The sequence below is a fragment of the Phocoena sinus genome, chromosome 16, assembly GCF_008692025.1.
Source record: "Phocoena sinus isolate mPhoSin1 chromosome 16, mPhoSin1.pri, whole genome shotgun sequence".
Lineage (NCBI taxonomy): Eukaryota > Metazoa > Chordata > Mammalia > Artiodactyla > Phocoenidae > Phocoena > Phocoena sinus.
In genome coordinates, this window is record NC_045778.1 from 68,075,017 (window position 1) to 68,089,371 (window position 14,355).

Sequence of the window (14,355 nt, forward strand, 5' to 3'; positions counted from 1 at the left end):
GTGGGAACTTTTTTTTCCCCTTCCCCAAAAGGATATAAAACTGAAGTTGAACTGTTGGGAAAATGTGGCGTGGCGATCCAGCCCTTTCATAAATCCGAGATGCCCCCCTCCTTCAGGTCTTCCTTTAGGACCCAACAGAAGAGAATTTCCGGCTGCTAAATGTCTCCAGGAAGGAAAAGATTTTCCTCTGGGCTGTAATAGTACCTAATTTCCTTTTTCTTCCCTTTATTTATTTATTTTCCCTATTAATAAGGACCAATTGTAGAAGATGAAGGAACCTGGGAAACCCATCACTTTTGCAGGAGGTTAATAACTTCCTTTAAAAAATCCTGGCCTAATACTTCTTTCCCCAAAAGGAACCTCATCAGCTTGAGTGCCAGCCAAGGCCCAAGGGACGGGCACAGATTTGCGGGGACCCAGCGGTTCTGTGGGATCGAGTTGCAGTGGGACAGAGAGGTTGAGGCTGTCACTGCAGGGTCGCTGTGAGTCGGCTGGGCGGGGGCCGTCTTCCCCACCATCTGGATTTGGTTAGCTCTCTCTGGGCAGCAGGGCCGAGTCTCATTTCCTCCAACCAGTAATGTTATATAGGCAGTGATCCTGGGCTGCCCTAACATAATTGAAAATTATGTGTATTGTAGGCTCGGAGTGCTGAAATGTAGGCTCATAAAAATATGTGGTGCAGGTAGCCTGCGGAGATTGGCTATGGCACACAATGAAGCTTTTATGTAAAGTAAGAATTATAAGTCTCCGCATTAATGTTGCATTATGGGTATGATCATTTTTGGGTGGGGTCCGCAGGGCAGGCCTGTCGCCTTCAACAAAGCCTGAATCTCCTCATTCTGGGGAACTGGTATTTGGAGACAATCAAATAGTTTTGCAGATGGCCAAGGACGAAAACTTGTCCGTGAATCTAACCCTCACCACTGAGGGCAGAGGGAGGTGTAGGTGTGTGGCGACTCGGCTTGCCATGTCTCTTCACAGGTTTTCATGTGATGAAGAGGTGAGTGTTGGCGGGTGTCCATTTTGGTTGGCCTCAAGGAAATGACCCTATTGCGTGGTTTTGACCAATGAGGCCCATATGTTTAAGTGGCGAGTGAGAATGGGAAGAAGTAGGGGTGAGACAGGGCAGGCTGGACTCCCGTAGCCCACTGGCTCGGGTTAGAGGGCTGAGGGAGACCATGGAAACATTTACTTCAGAGTCTCTTAATTTGGGATGATGTTGCTTCCGGACAAATATTTGGAAATGGTTTGATTAAAAGGGTCACCGGGGGGTGCCTGCTGACATTTCCTGTCTGGGGTCCCAGAATCCTACAAGTCCCTTGGTGCCCCTCACCCACCCCCTTCACAGCTAGGACAACTCCTTCAGTTTAGAGGTGAGAAATTGGAAGGTCTTGTGGTGAGTTACCAGAACTCGTAACCAGGTTTCTTCACCACAGGAGGCTTCTAGGTAAAAGTTCTGGAGTGGCAGAAGTCGCTCCAACCCCGTCTAGATCTAGGTTGGGAAAACAACCGTGCAGTTTGGCAGGCGGCTCATGGGTCAGGTCTTCCAGCTTTAGGTATCACCAAGTTTGGTTTTAATTTGCCGGAACAGTCGTGTCTTGGAGGAACCCATGGAAAAAAGCTTGTGGATGGTTTTAGCTCTTCATTTCATTTGGGGGTGGAGCAAACCCTTCTTTCTTTCTGGACGGCCCTTTGCCGTCCTTTTTCTTTCTGTCTGAATCCTTCTGACTTGACAAGACCTACTCTGTGCAGCCTTCCTCAGTCTCTTTTCTCAGAAATGCCACCTTCTCTCCAGGCCTTCCCTGGGCACGTTCCCTGAGTCTCTGTCAGAGCTTCACCACATTCTGTCTTGACTTACCTGTGGTGAGTTGGCCCCCTCACGTGTGCCTAGGTTCTCTGAAGGAACACATCTTTGTCTTTCCATGATGCTTCACAAGAAGGCTGTGCATGAGGCAAGCTTTAATCCATGTTCCTCAAGTAAATTTTCTATAGAATTAGTAATAAAACCAGCCGCTGGAAAGATCAAGATGGCGCCTTCATCAATCGGCCTTTGGAGGTACAAAGGCTAGTGTTGATGTGTCCTTGTTAAAATCTTAGCATCGTGTCTAAGTTTTGTTTGGTTGTGAAATTAAACTGGTGTAATGGCACCAACAAAAGTCAAAATCTGGGAGTTGCTTATACACGTGCTAAATATCTCTGTGACCGGACGGGCCGCCTTCCCTCAGATTCCCCGATCTGCGCAATGCACAGCTGGATCAATTGATTGTTCTCTGAAAGCTGAGGTATCACTTTGGACAGAAGTAGCTCTTGCTCTTGTGCCACGTGTTCATTTTCTACCTTGGAGAAGGGTAGAGGAGGACCCATCTGGCATATACCTTTATTTTTCTCTCTGTGGTAAACCTGTGTGTTAAGAATTTCTTTGGCCTTTTGAGACGAGTGTAGAAATTGCATCGTGCCCTGTCTGTGCCTCTCTTAAGAATGAAATATTTTTGTTTTATAAGCTTTGGGGTTGGATGAGGAATTCCATCCTCACCTTACTCAGGTAGCTTCTAGTAAAGGACAGCTGCTCGTATATACTGAGCTTTCTTGAAAGTGAAGGATGATGGCATCTTAGAAATGAAGGTTGTTGAAAGAGCAGATTCGGAATTGGTCTCCCAGGGCACCTCTGGCTTGTGGCTCCATTTGCTTTATTCCTTCAGAAGAGATGTGTCCTGTCTCTTCTTCTCTCTCCCCCCTCCCCACTGCTCTTCTCCAAATGCGTAGTATTAATGGCATCATTTTATCTGAGGCCACCCTGTAATTTGAATGTAAAGACAAAACTAATTGCTAATAATATTGATGTTCTGTGCTTGTACCTGTTGAACATGAACTCTGAGGAAGAACCTGTCGGTGTTGCATGATTTCTCTCGTCATTGATGTTGCTGTCACTTGCATGCTTTCAAGTTTTTTTGGTGTCGTTATCTGCACGCTTCTAAGTTTTGCAGTTTCTGATCCATGTGTCATGGTAGCTGTTTTGCATTTCTTTTCTAAATTCATTTTCCATGTTCTTTTTGTTTGCTCCCTCCAGTATCTTCAGATGAAATGGCCACTGCTTGATGTCCAGGCGGGGACCCTCCAGAGCAGACAAGCCCTCAAGGATGCCCGTTCTCCGTCGCCGGCACACATTGTCGTAAGTGACCTTACAGAGGCATTTGCTTCCTTTACTGTGGGGAGTTAAAATGCTCTTTTGTTGATAACAGGCCTTGTTTATCAGTTTTTCTTTCTTTAAAAATAGTTTTTTGGGGCATATTCTTGGATATGGTTTATATCTAGAAGGTACTTGTTTTCTGCTATTGGACCTTGGTATCTAGCTGGAAATGTTCCCACCAACCTTTTCTCCTAGTATTGGGTTAGAATCTAGCTTTGTGGATTCCAGTTAATAGGGCACAATCACCATGGTGTGGGGAAGACTGGAAATGGTATTAAAGCAATTAAGAAAATATAATACCCCAAATCTTTCCTGAAAAAGTCATTTAGGGGAGGTGAGATGCAGAGCAGAGTATTAGACAACTCGAAGGGGAAAGCCTGGATTTGAGACTTTCCAGTCATACCCCCTGCACCTCCTCCCACCGGCCCAATCCTAATTATTGGAAAGGAACAATCTAGACTGACATCAGAAAATTTTCATCTGGGCTGGTTGATTGTAAACGTAGAGTACAAATGAACTTGGAAAGGCTTAAATTTAATCTGTACATCCATGGCTTTGAAAGCGTGTGGGTTTAATACAGAAAACATTTGTTTGTACTACTAAGAGACAACAACATAAAGTGTATGTCTACATGTATTTTTAATGCACTTTCTTAGGATTTTATAGGCTCTGAAAGTGGAATTTATAAATTAACCTCTTGAGAAGATAGCTCACCCTTATTAGAATATTCTCTTCTATATATTTATATCATGAGTTGGACTTCATACTTTTGAAGTAATTAGTGGAAGACATTTTTATAATGAATCCGTGACAGGTAGAATTATGCAAAGCACAAAACAATTCATGTGTTTTTCATTTAAGTATCACAAAATGTTATCCATTAATATATTTTGCCTCTATGTTACTTTCAATTTCTAAAAATGGCAAAATAATTTTAAGTAGAAAAATCTTAAGATACATTGTGTCAAGTTTCAGGCTAACTGCCTCCTTATTTTTGTAGCTTGCTATAATTGAGTATATATTATTTAATGAATTTTGCCTCTGTTATATGAATATTAAATATACATGTATGTGTGTGTATATATCACAAAATAATTTATTTCCATAAAACCACTTGTTTGAGTCATCATTTGTGAAAAGGTCTTACGAATTCTTAATGAGGCATGTAGAAAGAAGGTTGACATTTTCCGGAAGCTTCTTCCTTCCTTCAACCCCACAATAAAACAGATGCTCATAATTACACATGCTCTTATAATGCTGAGGTTTCAGGGCTGGAAAGTAACCTTAGATCAGCTAAGGCCCTACCTGCTCTCAGAAAAGGAAACGGGTCCAGAGATGCCTTAAGTGAATTGCCCAATGTCACACGCTGAGTTAGCGGCCAGAAAACGGGAACTGGGCCCAGTTCTCTGCTCTCTTTTACTGTGTCCTCCTAAGGGAGTTGAAAGTAACTTTCCGTGGCTGGTTCTGTTTTGCTTACTCTAAATTGGCTCATTATTAGGGACAGTGTCATAGGCATAAAGAAGTTGTTGAGTTGGGGTTCTCATGCAGGTTTCTCCCAGAAAAATGAATGCCATGTAAAAAAATATTTTAACAATACACAAAGATTGGTTTACAAGTCCTTGAGGGGACAATAAGGAAGCCGGTCTGTTTCACTTTTCCTGCCTCCCTGAATTTCCCAATGGGGGGGTCTAGGTTTGAAATGTATTTTGCTGCTTTTGGAAATGCTGGGCAGGACTCGCCCACATGGGTTTTCTTTTTTGTTTTTCTTTTTCTTGTTTTTGGAGGCACAGGGAAGGGACAATATCTGCAAAATCTCTTGGAGGCTTTTTCTCTCTTGAGTCTGGGGAGAAGACGCAATTCTTAGAAGTGGTTCCGAGTGGCCGCAGCCCCTCTTGGGTGTGGCCTGGAGGTGAGCCACCTCTAGGCTGGCAAGTGTTACCTCTCCCCCCTCCCCCCTCAGGAATGGGGTTTGTCCATTTGGAGAGAGGTAGATGACTGCCGCCCCAACCGCCTCCCCGCCGCCCCCAGATCCTGTAAGGGCAGTTGCCGCAACTTAGGCCTTAAGCACTTTGTTTTCTCGTGTATAAATTACCAATCAGGGAGTTGGTGAAACATTGTTCCAGAGCCGATGTGGATTTTGGCAGGGGGCGTAGTGAAGGGACTTGGGTTCCCTTTTCCTCTGCTGTTGATGGGGAGGCATGCTGACCATAGCAACCACTGTGGAGCCTACACCAACGTTCTGATGGAGACCCTTGTCCAAAGGAGCCACAGCGGGCAGCTGTAATCCCATCTTCTGTGCGTTCTGCTCTGCTCCTGGGGACCTGGGGAGTGGCACTGCACAGAGGTTATGGGGTGGTGGTGGAGGGTGGACTCTGGGAGCTGGAGAGGGAAGCCATGAACTTGGACAAAAAGGAAACTGAATTCGTGAAATACTTAATGCTTGTGGCAACTGAATGGTGTCTTTGGTTATATGAGTCAGCCCTGTAATTGTCCATGTCTGCAGTCTCCACCTGACATGAGGGCTGAGGAGGGGGTGTGGAGGTGGGAAGGGAGTTGGAAGAGGGAGAATGGGAACATAGCGGGGGAAGAAAGTCTGGAGGTTGCTGACCTCGGGGTCACGTATAGTTCTGGGGGATTGAGGAGTTATATACCTTGATAGTATAAATGTATGATACCTTTTCACTGCATGTAGGGCAACGTGTCGACCCAGACCAGCTTGGCAGGTACAGTGTATCTGTATTTATACGGGGGGCATTCTGGATTGTGGCTGATGTACCATTCGGGTCTCCGTATAGCTCAACATGGGCCAGAAGACTCTGGTTCTCCTTCAGATTCTCTGATGAATGGCTAACTTTTCTCGAGACACTGGGCTCTTCCTCACTTTTTTTTTTTATTCTTTTGAATAAAATGTTGTCACATCACAGTGTTTCATCAGACCTGTTTCAAAATAATTGCCTGAGGATTGCTTCCTAGTTTCTCCGAAATTTGGATTTATTGTAATTTCTGGGCCAGGCTGTTTCATAATTGTTTCTGATGTTTTATTTTGAAACTAGAGAAGTGTCCAGTGTTTGTTACTAACCATTATAGAGACTATAGCTATCACAGGTTGCTAAGAAAATAACTTTCCCTGGTACCCACGGGGGTAGAATTTTCAGATGGAAATTTAAAGCATCTTGTTGGCATATTTTAATCTAATAGGATTTTTTTTCTCATGTGGTATGTGGGTTACCACATTGTAAAAAAATGAATGTGTAGATTAAATGTTCTTAACAAGTGGAGTTCAATCGATCAAATAATATTTATATTAAGAATCAAGCCCCATAAAGTTTAGTTCCTGTAACTGATACAGCATCTTGTTTATTGTAATCCAGTGGTTCCTAATCTGTGCTCAAAAGAGAGTAGAAATTATTCCCCAAAGATGATGATTTAAAAATTTTTTTGTTTTGCCTAGCCAAAAAATAGGAATTTATACCACAGATTTGTCTCTCTCTCCCTCTTCTTGGATTTCCCTTTCCCCCAGATTCCCCCAGAAATTCGTGGACTTCTGAAGTCACAAGTGCCAGTATCCTCTCTTCTCTTCAGCCTCCCAAGTTTGTATTCTAATTCATAGAACTCGCTCATGTTTTTTTCTCTGGTTTTTAAAATTTATGTTTTAAATTCTTTGCCTCTTTTTTTTTTTCCCTCTTCCAAAATGAGTGCCAAGCAGCTGGGCTGTGCTACGTGGTGGTGTTTGAGTCTTGTCTAACCCACCTCCAGGGCCCCTGTGAGGAGCCCCTCCCCGGACACCACCCCCAGTGTCTTCGCTATGCAAAGACTTTCATTTAACTTCCTTTGTACCCAGCAAAAAAAGATTCTGTACCAGAAATTGGTGGTATTTTGGTATAGTATGTATCTTATAAAATGGCAAAAGGCTTCAAAAGTTCCTACCGTTGTGTCTTGGGGGTTTCCTCTTGAAGTTGGTGTGGAGTTTTACCTTGGGGTGGATTTCTAGCGGTTTGAGGTCTTGTGTGTTTTGTTGTGTAATGAACATGCGGGTGTGTGATGAGAAAGCTGTCTGAATCCCGAGGAGCAAAGCCCGCCAGACTGGAGCGTGTAACTCTCTTTTTTGGTTGGTGTTGTTGCTTAAATGCTGAAAGAGAGCGGGAAAGCGCTTACGAAATGTACGATGATAGGACTTCAGACAGGGTGTCTGCTGTTTGAGTTGAGCGTTTTCAGGCTCAGAGGGCATGCTGAATCTTCCACTGTTGTTTCTGAAGAGTTTGGGGGCGGGGTGCAGGGGAGCTGACTTGCAGGTAATAACAAAAAAATTACTTTGAGAGCATCCTCTTGGTTATTAAGTACAAGCGGATGTTTCGCTGTGTTATTTGACTTGGGTTGTATTCTGTCCTGTTCTGCCAGATGCTTGGTAGCAGTTAGTATGTGATAGGAGGCTCTGTCCTAGACGCTGAGGTCCAGCAAAACCATCGCAGCCCCTATCTGTGTGGGAGGCTCTCTCTATGCCAGGTGCCGTGAGGGGTACTGGGCCTGTGAGGGTGTATGATCAAGGAGATGGGATGTTCACTGAGAAGCTGCTGAGGATTACGGGCCAGGACTGTCCCCTGAGGAAATGACATTTAAAATGAGATTTGAAGGATCAATTGGCGTTGGCCAGGGGAAGCATCTTGTTGGCATATTTTAATCTGATTGGGTTTTTTTTCTCATGTGGTATACGGGTTACCACCTTGTAAAAAAATGAATGTGTAGATTAAATGTTCTTAACAAGTGGAGTTCAATCGATCAAATAATATTTATATTAAGAAGCAAGCCCCACAAAGTTTAGTTCCTGTAACTGATACAGCATCTTGTTTATTATAATCCAGTGGTTCCTAATCTGTGCTCAAAAGAGAGTAGAAATTATTTCCCAAGGAATAATGGGAGGTGGGAGTACATTCCAGGCAGAAGGAAACACATGTATGAATGTCCTAAAGAGAAGAGAGCTGAGCTATGATGGCTGCTGGTCATGGAAGCACAGGGACAGTGGCCTGGGTAGGGTATGCTGAGGACTTGGTGCTTGATCCTAACCACTGTGGGAAACCATCGGGGGTTTTTGGCTTGTGCTAAGCTGCTGGGAGTGGGGAAGGTGAAACATTTGGAGGGACCATCAGTAGAACTGCTGATGGATTCGATGTTGTCAGTGAGGGAGGAAGAATTTAATTAAAAAAATTTTTTTGTTTATTCCAGCTCTATTGAGATATCACTGCCATATGACATTGTGTAAATTTAAGGTGTACAGCATGTTCATTTGATACACTTATATGTTATAAAATAACTACCGCCACGGCATAGCTAAAGCCCCGTCCCATTACATAATTACCATTTCTTTTTTGTGGTGAGAATATTAGAGACCGACTGTCTTAGCAGCTTTCAAGTATATGGTACAGTATTGTTAATTATAATCCTCAGGCTGTACATTGGGTTCCCAGAACTTACTTCATTTCATAACTAGAAGTTTGTACTTTCTGACCAACGTCTCCCCGTTTCTCCCACCCCTGGGTCCCTGGTGGCCACCATTGGATTCTCTCTGTTTCTGTGAGTTCGACTTTTCAAGATTCCACTTATAAGTGATACCATGCAGTATATGTCTTTCTCTGTCTGACTTATCTCACTTAGCATAATGCCTTCAGGTCCGTCCATGTTGTCACAAACGGCAGAATCTCCTTTCTCATGGCTGAATGATATTCCACTCTCTACATGTAACACATTTTCTTTATCCGTTTATCTGTTGATGGCCGCTTAGCTTGTTCCCACATCTTGGCTATTGTGAATAATGCTGCAGGGAACATGGGAGTGCAGATAACTCTTTTGAGATCCTGTTTCTGTTTCTTTTGTATATATACCCAGAAGTAGGTTTGCTGGATCATATGGTAGTTCCATTTTTAAGTTTTTTGAGGAGCCTCCATGCTGTTTTCCATAACGGCCGTATCAGTTTACATTCCCACTAACAGCGCATGACTCCTTTTTCTTCACGTCCTCGTCAGCACTTGTTATCTCTTGTCGTTTGATGACAGCCATTCTAACAGCTGTGAGGTGAGTAATTCTTTTTGATTTGCGTTTCCCTGATGATTAGGGATGTTGGGCGTTTTTTTGTGTACCTATTGGTATAGTTCATGTACCTCCTTTGGAAAAATGTCTACTCAGTTCAAGAGATGTCTCTCTTTTTTAAATTGGAGTACAGCTGAATGAGTTGTCTTGCTTTTGTTTTTGGCCGCACCTCACGGCTTGCAGGATCTCAGTTCCCAGACCAGGGATTGAACCCAGGCCACGGTAGTGAAAGCACCAAGTCCCAACCACTGGACTGCCAGGGAATTCGCCAAGTTGTCTTTTTTAGAGAGATTAAGATTCTAGGTTTCCTGACCCCACAAAGCGGTATGGCGATATGAAATGGGAACAATTCAAACTTAATTAACAATCCAAACTTAAGAGTTATGTCGATTATCTATTAGATTTCCATTTATTCAGAATGTATTTATGGAAGGGTGGGGAATTCTCCCTTTCCTTCCCCAAAATTTAGGTGAGTAGCTCTAGCTGGTCTTCCTCTCTTGGTCTTGTATTCACCGTTGATTCAGTCATTGACCCACATTCATTGATCCTGCAGATGTCTAGTGATCACTTACCGTGTGGGGAAAAACGTATTCTAGATGCAGAAAGTGGATTGGTGATGAATGATAGTAACAGTAGTAACAAATAAGTCTGGGACGTTTCCTTTGTGCCAGGCATTGTGCTAGGTGCTTTTCAGATATTTAATTATCCCCACTTTACAGAGGAAGAACTCAGAACAGGGAGGTGAAGTATTTACCCAGCTGTGGGAGTCCGGACGTGAAGCAAGGCAGCCTACCCCAGAGCATGTCATCCTCTTAACCCCACCGACCCCAGAGGTGGCTGAGAAAGAGACAGGTAAATGGGGCACGATGCCGTGTGCAGAGTGCTGCCAGGGGACCACCAGGTGGAGCCCCCAGCCACAGCTGGACAGGGTGGGCTTGCCCAAGGAGACCCGCTAGCTTCACTGCAGAGTGGAATGTGAGGTTGGCTAGGGATTTGGTTTCTGGGTGTGATTACTGCAGAAGACTCCCTGACACATTGTGGGAGTGGAGGGCAGATGCTCCGGGGGCAGGCGAACATCAGGTGATATGAGGGTGTGAACTGTGCCAACTTCCTAAAAGCCTTTCCCTGCGCATTTTCTGCAGTCCACTGCACATACACTTTCCTCTTGTGTTTTTTTTTTTTTTTAAATCCACTTATCTGTGACTCAACCAGACTTTCTAGAATACTTAGGATGTGTTTCCTAACAGTGGCTGAGTCAGACCTTTCCCATTTCACAGACAAAACCACGATTAAGGGTGTATGTTTTGTGTAAGGATATAAAGCAAGCCTGTGAGCCCTGCCCATATATTAGTATTTTTATAAGGAGAGCTATGAGGAACTACCATTGAGAACCAGGCAACCCAGTTACCTTTCTTCAGGGAAGACGTGGTAGATCGTATCAGGTGTGCTTCAAAGGGAGAGTGGAGTAAACCCCAGGATGGTCCATAACAGTCTATGGTTAAAAGTCCAAGCTTCCTGTCTCCTTCCAGAAAATACTCTACGGCGAGGAGTTCTGAAGTTTTGAGGTTTGGGTTCATGGTGTGGCAGCTGACCACCATGGCAATGGAAATATCCTACCAGGAAGGATTGTGTAAGCTCAGTTGTATCCTCTTCAGATTAGAATCACAGAACGTTTCACAACTTTCAAATCACATGTCGTGTCACCCAGTGCTGTCCCTTCTGTTGTTTAATCACTGCTCAGAAGTCCTCTGTTGGCCATACTGTTTTTGAACATAGAGATGGGGCATCTATCTCCTGATGCAGACCATTTCCTTTGGTAGAACAGGGGTTCTTAAAGTTCTGTCTTCGTATTGCACTGAAATCTGTCTCCTTGAAACGCTCAGACTTGATGTGTGTTTTGCTGTTCAGTTCTGCTCAGGCTGCTTCCACTTACCCATCTTGAGAAAAAGAAGGTATGTCTTGTGCATCCTTCCCTCATCACCAAGTTTCCTCTTCAAGATTATCCCCCATTGTGACTCACATCTTCAGTGACTGATCTTAAACTATTTAAGGATGGGAATTGCTCGTTGTTGATTGAAAAATCCTACCTCTAAAATAAGTGACATTAATTATTAAGTGTAGCTTTCCTCATTCATCAAATTTATGTTCATTGTAGACACTTTGGAAAAGAGCCCCTAATCTTACCACTCAGAGATTATGTTACGAATTGTCTAGACTTTTTCTGCTGAGTGTATTAATATTTATATTTGTTTTTAACATTCTTGAGCTCATGGTAGCGCTTAATGTTTTCAGCCTTGTATTTATTTAAAATAAAAAACGCTGTAGTGAATAAGCACTTCTCCATGTCATTAAAATTCTTAAGGATTTTTAATAAGCACATAATAGCCCATACTATGATCATACCCCAATTTACTTAATCAGTGCCGTATTGTTGGGTCTTTAGGGTATCTCCTTTTGTTTCTGCTACTCTAAATAATCCTGTGAGGGACATCTTTGTGTGCTCCCTCCTCACCCCCACCCCCATCCTGTATTATTTCCTTACGATAGATTACTATGAGGAAAGGTAAAAGAGAACAAAATTTTTAAACAGTTCTTGATACATAACCACACATATCTTCCCGATAGGCCTCAGTGTTTATAACTATCAGCAGTGTGTGACAGTTAGCCTTACCATGATCAGAATGATTATATTGTCTCTGGGGAATTAAACAAAAGAAAAAGTTCAGGGTTCCCTGGAAGGATGTGCCCTTACTCCATGTTGCTCCAGAAAAGAGACCCAACCAGCCCGATCCAAGTCAACCTTCCTAAGCCCTTTCACCTTCGAAACAGGCAAACCAAAATGATTGCTTCTTATATGGTTCGCAGGTTTTAAAGCCAGCTTCTGTTATCATGGTTATACAGAATGATGTGTATTCATTTTAGATACAGCGTAACTCTTTAGATACATTTTATTAGCCCCCCTGAATATATGCAGCCCTAATCTTTAGATACATTTTATTAGCCCCCCTGAATATATGCAGCCCATTTAGGGCTATTCTTTGGAAGTCTTGGAGTATACTTTTATAACTCCAAAGAACTGTAGAGTTGTTTTACCTCTTAGTATCTCTTCTTTTTTTTTTTTTGCGGTACGCGGGCCTCTCACTGTTGTGGCCTCTCCCGTTGCGGAGCACAGGCTCCGGATGTGCAGGCTCAGCGGCCATGGCTCACAGGCTCAACCGCTCCATGGCATGTGGGATCTTCCCAGACCGGGGCATGAACCCGTGTCCCATGCATCGGCAGGCGGACTCTCAACCACTGCGCCACCAGGGAAGCCCCTTATCTCTTCTTTTAATAGCATGTTATTGGGCCAAGATATTATTTATTTGATGCTGTGTATGAGCTTGTTAAGAATATGATCCTGGATTATGTTTCTGGGAAACCATACCTGCTTTTCAAAAACGCCATTTCTTGCTGTGTTTAAGATCAGTCCACACAGGGAGTGTGGGGAAGGCTGGCAGCTTCAAATCAGTTTTGACCATTTCCAAATGCTGTGACTGCTCGCGGGCAAAAATCTCTGGCAGCTCTGGGCTAGCGTTTCCCGATATTTGTGTCACTGAGTGTTAATAAGGTTACTAGGAAAAGGGTTCCCTCCTGAAAGAGGTTTAGGGAAGCTCTGGGTTATGTAGAGTCGGTTTCTTCAGGGCGGGCTGTTGACTCCTCTGGGTGCTTGGAAACTGCAGGAGGAGTCCCTAAGGCCTGCTTGACTAGAGAATTCTTCTTGGCATCTTCAGGGACAAGGTCAGTGCATATTCTGGAAAGTTTCAGTACCTGCTCTGTTTACCCAGATCCCAGCGTGGGAGCTTGTTTTAAATTAACATGGATGGACTTCGAGCTTAACTCGTGGATTTGCCCATGTTTATCTTTCCAGTAAATAAAACAGAATTGTTCATTTGGCAGCAGTGCTGCGCTGCTTGTCCTTTCTTGCCGGGCTGATTCACTCTAGGTATCGGGCTTGCTTCTCCAACCAGATTGTAAGTTTCTTGAAGCCAAGGAGCCCCGTGGTTTTATTTCTTGGCAGGTGGCTTTCTCTCCTCCTACTGTGGTGCTTTGTCAATTAAGCAGAAAACCAATTTCTGGTGAGAGACAGGAGTTGATTCTGTCTGGAACAAGTGTGACTTCATTGTTACCACAGAGAGTTCAGCATCGTTCTGGTTTTAGCACAAGAGCTTGTCCACGTGTCTGCTTTCTAACTTGACCATCCACCCTTATACATTCCAGCTCACAGCGGAACCTGTATTGTCACCCCAGTAGCATTTATGTAAATGTGGTTCACACAGAAGCTCCAGAAGGTTGGGCTTGGAGGGCTTCTGTCTCTTCCCAATCTTGTTTAAACCAGCTGTTCCTTAGGAATCCTGTTATAGGATGCCTGAGGTTTTTTTTTTAAGGGGTACCCAATTGGGAAATCTAAGATTCGATGATTGGGAAATGGGTATTTTCAACAATGTAGGGTTTGTGCAGTGATTTCCTGATTGGCTTGTTAATGGGTTGCAGGTCAGATTTTTATCTCTTTTAATTAATTAATAGAATTGAACACCTGGATTTCAGAATTGTCCCTTGGAGTATACTTGGGAAATAGGGAGAGAGAGAGGGACCCTAGAGGGGTCTGGATGGGAAAGTTCATAGTTATGTCCATTATGCGTATAAGGATGTGAAAATCCCTTGGGTGAGCGGAGTTGCTCAGAATTCCATGGGCAGAAATACCCATTTTCAGACAATTATCCAGATCCTTTCTCCAGCCTGTGCTCTCCCGAGTGCCTGCTTCAACCTCCATTTGGATGCCAAATAGACATGGGAAAATTGGCTTGTTCAGAATCAAAGCTTTTATTTCCACTCTCTCCACCACCAAGCCTGTCATTCCCACTGTTCACTGTCACAGTGAAGATCATCAACATTCACCAGTTGCGTGGGCCCCAAATCTTGGAGTTCATCTTTTTTTTTTTTTTTTGCGGTACGCGGGCCTCTCACTGTTGTGGCCTCTCCCGTTGCGGAGCACAGGCTCCGGACGCGCAGGCTCAGCGGCCATGGCTCACGAGCCCAGCCGCTCGGCG

General features: G+C 43.8%; 1 protein-coding gene across 24 annotated transcripts in view; it reads left to right on the forward strand.

The window, feature by feature from the left end:
* The window catches only part of TCF7L2 (transcription factor 7 like 2), a 198,527-nt gene that overhangs the window by 74,591 nt on the left and 109,581 nt on the right, over nucleotides 1-14,355 (forward strand). For all 24 annotated transcript variants that reach the window (XM_032608418.1, XM_032608420.1, XM_032608435.1 and 21 more), the window contains one exon: nucleotides 3,068-3,169. In XM_032608418.1, the coding sequence (XP_032464309.1) occupies nucleotides 3,068-3,169 (102 nt within the window). The remainder of the gene's footprint in view (nucleotides 1-3,067; nucleotides 3,170-14,355) is intronic.